At 51.9% G+C, this 7,500-nt stretch overlaps 1 protein-coding gene across 1 annotated transcript in view; it reads left to right on the top strand.

Annotated features, from left to right (window-relative positions):
* LOC138359629 (mucin-22-like) overlaps positions 1-5,694 on the top strand; it is a 19,589-nt gene extending 13,895 nt beyond the window's left edge. Inside the window, exon 3 of the mRNA XM_069319038.1 lies at positions 5,596-5,694. Coding sequence (XP_069175139.1) covers positions 5,596-5,694 — 99 coding nt within the window. The remainder of the gene's footprint in view (positions 1-5,595) is intronic.
* The last annotated feature ends 1,806 nt before the right edge of the window (positions 5,695-7,500 follow it).

Below are 7,500 nucleotides of genomic sequence, written 5' to 3'. Positions count from 1 at the left end.
ACACACACACACACACACACACACACACACACACCAATCCACGGCAGGTTTTTATCATAGTATTTTTTTTAAGTTCTCCCGCTTCACCACCGGCAGATTAATCTTGTTTAATACTTTGCTTCAAGGATGGAGGGGAAGGGGGGTGAGGGTGAGAGATGGTGAGGAGGTAGGTAAGGTCAGAGATGGTGAGGAGGTAGGTAAGGTCAGAGATGGCGAGGGAGAAGTGAGAGAGATAGTGAGGTGGTAGTTGTGGTGAGAGATGATGAGAAGGAGCGATAGTGAGAGTGAGAGATGGTGAGGAGGTAGGTAGGGTCAGAGATGGCGAGGGAGAAGTGAGAGAGATAGTGAGGTGGTGAGAGATGGTGAGAAGAAGCGGTAGTGAGAGATGGTGAGGGTTGTATAGTGAAAAAAAACGGGTCATTCAAGAAGGGCGAAGAGGAATAGGAGCGGAGGCTGGCGATTTCCTTAGCTGGCTCCTATCTGGCCACATCTTGACTATCCTTCTATACCACCACTACACACCTTGAAGGAAACTAACGTGCAACAACTACAAGCAATACAAGATAAGACACCAGCAAGAAGAACAACAAAACACCATCCATCATGTGGCCAGACAGTCCAGGAGCTTCATAAACTCCTCAACACACAGCCACTAAACATCAGACTACAGCACCAAGTCACCAGGGTGCGGAACACGACTGACTTGTTAGGTGACCCAAAGGTGGAAAGATTACTCCAAGATGAGACGCCCCGCTGCTGGTGGCCCAAGAGCTTGGGTCACCCGCTGCGTGGTCCAATACCACCAGAATTCTTCCCAACCTTCCCCCAACTCCTAATCCCTCTGAAATAGAGAACTTCAGAATAGGAACACAATCATCTGGGTTTTTATGTATGAGTGATACATATCATACATCTACACACACCCATGTTGAAATACACGCGAAGAACCTCTTCGCGTTGAAGTTCAATCGACTTGAGAATGGTCCAAGACAGACCGAAACGTCGTCGTCCCTTCACCTTCTAGTGTGTGGTCTGATCAACCTCTTCGCGTTCATTCACAGCTCCCTGCAAGTAAACAAGTCTAGCTTGACTGCCACACACACACACACACACACACACACACACACACACACACACACACACACACACACACACACACACACACACATAGTGTCAGCGAGGCGGTCAGCCCGCCTGCTATCATAACTCTACACCAAATTTCCAAGCTTATTCCTTCACCTGCATCTGTCTTTACCCTTAAAACATGCATAAAAGGTGGACGGGTAAGCAGGTCGACGGGAAGGAAGACAGAGAAGTGACTGTCGACATAGACAGGGAGGTGTGTGCACCAAGCACCCGGCGCCCCATATATAAACACGTACAGCCCATAACCTGAGCTTCAAGCTTAGAAGAGCAAGATGATTCATTTCTGAGAACAGATGTAGTCACAAGCTGGCGGGACAGAATGAAGAGAACCATTCAAGGTTTTACCTGGAAAACTCCGAAGAAAATCTGCAGGAATCTCTGCTTGTCTAGCAGGGAGAGCAGACGTGCCAGCAGGAGCAGAGCGTCGAGCGAGTGAGTAGTGTCGGGACGGTGAGACACTGGTATGGGATGTGTGGTGTATGTTGTTTAAGATTCTGCAACTGAGAACAAAAGTTGCAAGTAGCACGGGCTATGGTGAGCCCGAAGTGGACTTGCCTGGCACAGGAGCGGGGCTGTAACTCGGTGTGGTGTAGTATCTATACCACGATAAAGTGGTATCCAGTACACACACCTCACCAGGAAGGGGAGGTGTGTGTACTGGTGGGTGTCGTCAGGAGAACACAGGGTGTAGGGGGTCGGGTGGGTGTGAATATATGGTTCATGACTGATGTCATTGTTTTGCTTAATGCTGTGAGGCATAGTGCCCCTCTCTGGTAGTGAGCCACAGCAGGACCCCAGCCACAGGGGCGTCACTCACCACAGCAGGACCCCAGCCACAGGGGCGTCACTCACCACAGCAGGACCCCAGCCACAGGGGCGTCACTCACCACAGCAGGACCCCAGCCACAGAGGCGTCACTCACCACAGCAGGACCCCAGCCACAGAGGCGTCACTCACCACAGCAGGACCCCAGCCACAGAGGCGTCACTCACCACAGCAGGACCCCAGCCACAGGGGCGTCACTCACCACAGCAGGACCCCAGCCACAGAGACGTCACTCACCACAGCAGGACCCCAGCCACAGGGGCGTCACTCACCACAGCAGGACCCCAGCCACAGGGGCGTCACTCACCACAGCAGAACCCCAGCCACAGAGGCGTCACTCACCACAGGAGGACCCCAGCCACAGGGGCGTCACTCACCACAGCAGGACCCCAGCCACAGGGGCGTCACTCACCACAGCAGGACCCCAGCCACAGGGGCGTCACTCACCACAGCAGGACCCCAGCCACAGGGGCGTCACTCACCACAGCAGGACCCCAGCCACAGAGGCGTCACTCACCACAGCAGGACCCCAGCCACAGGGGCGTCACTCACCACAGCAGGACCCCAGCCACAGGGGCGTCACTCACCACAGCAGGACCCCAGCCACAGGGGCGTCACTCGCCACAGCAGGACCCCAGCCACAGGGGCGTCACTCGCCACAGCAGGACCCCAGCCACAGGGGCGTCACTCACCACAGCAGGACCCCAGCCACAGGGGCGTCACTCACCACAGCAGGACCCCAGCCAGTGAGGCGTCACTCACCACAGCAGGACCCCAGCCACAGGGGCGTCACTCACCACAGCAGGACCCCAGCCAGTGAGGCGTCACTCACCACAGCAGGACCCCAGCCACAGGGGCGTCACTCACCACAGCAGGACCCCAGCCAGTGAGGCGTCACTCACCACAGCAGGACCCCAGCCACAGGGGCGTCACTCACCACAGCAGGACCCCAGCCACAGGGGCGTCACTCACCACAGGAGGACCCCAGCCACAGAGGCGTCACTCACCACAGCAGGACCCCAGCCACAGAGGCGTCACTCACCACAGCAGGACCCCAGCCACAGGGGCGTCACTCACCACAGCAGGACCCCAGCCACAGAGGCGTCACTCACCACAGCAGGACCCCAGCCACAGAGGCGTCACTCACCACAGCAGGACCCCTCCTGTGGTGAGTGACACCACCTCATTATAGCAATCTAAACAAAAAAATGTTTTAGGCTTAACGTCAGTGATATTTAGATAAGACTGACAAAAATGATATATTGTAAAGTCGCAATATATCTCACAATATTAGGATGAGGCAATTAGCAATAGAATCAATATAAACTAATCCTATCATGACGTTGTATATAGTCGTACACCTTAAACATTCCACATCAACACATGCTGGGGCTATGTTGATGTTGCTGAACATCAACAGTCATGCCACACTATCTTGAGGTTATCTTGAGATGATTTCGGGGCTTTTTTAGTGTCCCCGCGGCATGGTCTTTGACCAGGCCTCCACCCCCAGGAAGCAGCCCGTGACAGCTGACTAACACCCAGGTACCTATTTTACTGCTAGGTAACAGGGGCATTCAGGGTGAAAGAAACTTTGCCCATTTGTTTCTGCCTCGTGCGGGAATCGAACCCGCGCCACAGAATTACGAGTCCTGCGCGCTATCCACCAGGCTACGAGGCCCCCACTAGCAACGACTCAGTACACAACTACTCAGGCTTTTACTCAAGCCACAAAAAGTCCATATATAACGTATACGATCTGGGTTGACAGCACTCAAAGAGTATAGTGGATTGTGATGTTGAGTATAGTGTAGGTTACAGCAGTCGTATGTTGGTTGATACCTGGTTGATACCTGGTTGATGGGGTTCTGGGAGTTCTTCTACTCCCCAACTTCTACTACTCTACTTGGGGATGACGTGGCGTGATAGGTTGAGTCAGGGCTGCTTGTTCCCTGCTCCTGGTGGTCAGGTAGGGCATAGTGGTGATGGTGGCCGGGGCCGGAGAGCTTGTACGAGGCCTGGACCCGGCTACGTATCCCTAAACAGTCCTTATATACCCCCCTTACCTCAGGGGGCCTCGTAGCCTGGTGGATAGCGCGCAGGACTGTAATTCTGTGGCGCGGGTTCGATTCCCGCACGAGGCAGAAACAATTGGGCAAAGTTTCTTTCACCCTGAATGCCCCTATTACCTAGCAGTAAATAGGTACCTAGGAGTTAGTCAGCTGTCACGGGCTGCTTCCTGGGGGTGGAGGCCTGGTCCAGGACAGGGCCGCGGGGACACTAAAGCCCCGAAATCATCTCAAGATAACCTCAAGAAGATAGCACTCTGACACTGGCTTTTGACTAGAGTGTCACCGTGGATGTGACACCACCTCTGGCCTGTGTTGACACTGGTGTCAGACGTCCCTCGTCGCTTGCCTTAGCCTCGTGCTTGACTCTATAATTCAGCAGACTCTTCCACACACTAATGGGATTATTCTGTTTGTTTTCCCTCAGTGAGTGTTAAACTTTTGTAATTTATTCAGCTCGGATTGCCAGGTAGGTAGTTAGAGGACGAGCTTGGAGCGCGGAAACGCACAAATATAAGGAACCTTAAATGACAACGGAAAAGTCTACACTTAAGGGGAGGTTTGAAGACTCCCCTTAAGTGTCCTGGCTGGTGAGTGACTGGCAGGAAGAACAGACTGGATGGCCTTAAGTGTCCTGGCTGGTGAGTGACTGGCAGGAAGAACAGACTGGATGGCCTTAAGTGTCCTGGCTGGTGAGTGACTGGCAGGAAGAACAGACTGGATGGCCTTAAGTGTCCTGGCTGGTGAGTGACTGGCAGGAAGAACAGACTGGATGGCCTTAAGTGTCCTGGCTGGTGAGTGACTGGCAGGAAGAACAGACTGGATGGCCTTAAGTGTCCTGGCTGGTGAGTGACTGGCAGGAAGAACAGACTGAATGGCCTTAAGTGTCCTGGCTGGTGAGTGACTGGCAGGAAGAACAGACTGAATGGCCTTAAGTGGACTGGCTCACTTCAGTGACACGGAACTTTTCTAGACTAGTGAAACTTAATGAAAACTATGTGAAAGCATAGGCTGTAGGCTACTACAAATGGTAAGACAACCATTAGCTACTCTAGAACAAGATTTAGACTCGCAAGACTCTCCCCTTATAGAGACTAGACTCGCAAGACTCTCCCCTTATAGAGACTAGACTCGCAAGACTCTCCCCTTATAGAGACTAGACTCGCAAGACTCTCCCCTTATAGAGACTAGACTCGCAAGACTCTCCCCTTATAGAGACTAGACTCGCAAGACTCTCCCCTTATAGAGACTAGACTCGCAAGACTCTCCCCTTATAGAGACTAGACTCGCAAGACTCTCCCCTTATAGAGACTAGACTCGCAAGACTCTCCCCTTATAGAGACTAGACTCGCAAGACTCTCCCCTTATAGAGACAGACTCGCAAGACTCTCCCCTTATAGAGACTAGACTCGCAAGACTCTCCCCTTATAGAGACTAGACTCGCAAGACTCTCCCCTTATAGAGACTAGACTCGCAAGACTCTCCCCTTATAGAGACTAGACTCGCAAGACTCTCCCCTTATAGAGACTAGACTCGCAAGACTCTCCCCTTATAGAGACTAGACTCGCAAGACTCTCCCCTTATAGAGACAGACTCGCAAGACTCTCCCCTTATAGAGACTAGACTCGCAAGACTCTCCCCTTATAGAGACTAGACTCGCAAGACTCTCCCCTTATACAGACTAGACTTCCGCCTCGTAATTTAATTTCTCCGGAATTAATCTCATAAATCGTAGCACCGACACACACATATCATAACCCAGAAAGTCGCTTTAAAATACCACTTGCTTCATGCAGGTCGGCGTTCAATCCCCGACCGTCCAAGTGGATGGGCACCATTCCTTCCCTCCATCCTATCCCAAATCCTCATCCCTTCTAAGTGCCATATAGTCGTAATGGCCTGGTGCTTTCTCCTGAGAATTACCTTAACCTTAGGTATGCATAGACATAAGAGAATGATTTTTTCTCTGTTCCAAGGGATAGGCTATCCATCAAAGGGGGAGGGGATAGATGGTGTTACAACTGATGCTCTGACGGCGTCACTCGTCTCGTCCGGAATGCTATCCAGCGTAGACTACTCCTTCATCACTTGGTGCTCCTCACTTGGCGCTCCTCACTTGGCGCTCCTCACTTGGTGCTCCTCACTTGGAGTTCCTCACTTCTTGGTGTCTTGCAAGGACTTCCTCTTGTTGCTTTTGCTCGTACTCGCCCTCTCGTCCCACCGCTGCTTCCCCAGGCGGCCGAGTAATAGCGGCTGTCAACCGCACACAGTTCGCGGTCCTCCTCTGCAATGATGACACAGAGGAAGCTGTTTCTTGCACTACAGGGTCATTCTTGTAGTTTGGGCGAGCGACAACTGTGGCTCTTGCACGCCCCTTCACAGTAACTCACAGTATCGCACTGCTTCTCATACCAGGGGACGATGACTCACTGTAGACGTCCACAGCTTGCAACAACTCTCATATGAGCTCACTAGGCTTCACCGTCATGTTGCACTACTCACTATCACTAATCAATTGGCTGTCACACTTTGAGATACATCACTGCCGCACTCTCACTGTAACTGTGATCACAGAGTAGTGGAGGTACTGCTACACTCTCTCACTCTCATTTGGTGCTCAAAGAATCACCTCAAGGCAGCACAACTGCAACTTGAAATTCACTGCTCAATTTGTCACTGTATCTGCTGATCTACACTGATCAGGACTGACCTTAGAACAACTTGCAGTTAGGCTGCAAAACAACCACTATTTCTGGCCCTCCAGCCCAGCATCAGCACTTGAAGCTGTGGTCGCCAAACATCCTGATTTACCAACTTGCAAAATTCAGAAACCGCTAATCAGTCTTCCAGAAGACGTACACAGCGTCTTCGTGTATGCGCCGCCGCTTCTCACTTGTCAGCGGCAGCGTACACGCAAAATTCGTCAATTTCTCGGAGCTCTCTTCAACGCGACCTCCCCGCACGAAGTCTGCAGTTGCAGAGCTTTCCCGCCAGCCTGGGTAAAGCCTCTCAGGTGCCTCCCATCGGTCACGTGACCTCAGATCGCCCCTCCATTGGCTAATCCACGTTACAAGCAGCCAATCATCTTATTTCTCCACATCCGGGGAATCCAGTGTCGTCGCCTGCCTCCAAGGGCGCCAAACTCCTGTCTGTGGTAAGGGTGGACTAGGCTGCCGCCACCAAAAATGTTAAAACATAGGTAAATTCAAATTTTAGGTATCTCACCTTCGTACAGATGTGTCCAAAATAAACTTGGGGCCGTCTTACATATGCACAAGTGGGTTAGTATGACTTTTGATAGGCGGAAGAGACGGCAGTTTGCCTTAGGCCTTTAATTCTGTTTGTAATGTATTGAAGGAGAATAATCCGACTCTCAGAGGACTGCTTGGAGTAATGATACAGATTTTTCGTCTCGGATTTCTGAGGTATATAGTAGAGGCAGTGGCCATCTGAGGCCAGT

The sequence above is a fragment of the Procambarus clarkii genome, chromosome 92, assembly GCF_040958095.1.
Source record: "Procambarus clarkii isolate CNS0578487 chromosome 92, FALCON_Pclarkii_2.0, whole genome shotgun sequence".
Lineage (NCBI taxonomy): Eukaryota > Metazoa > Arthropoda > Malacostraca > Decapoda > Cambaridae > Procambarus > Procambarus clarkii.
The sequence above is the reverse complement of the archived record's forward strand: the minus strand, read 5'-3'. Positions and strand labels throughout refer to the sequence as shown.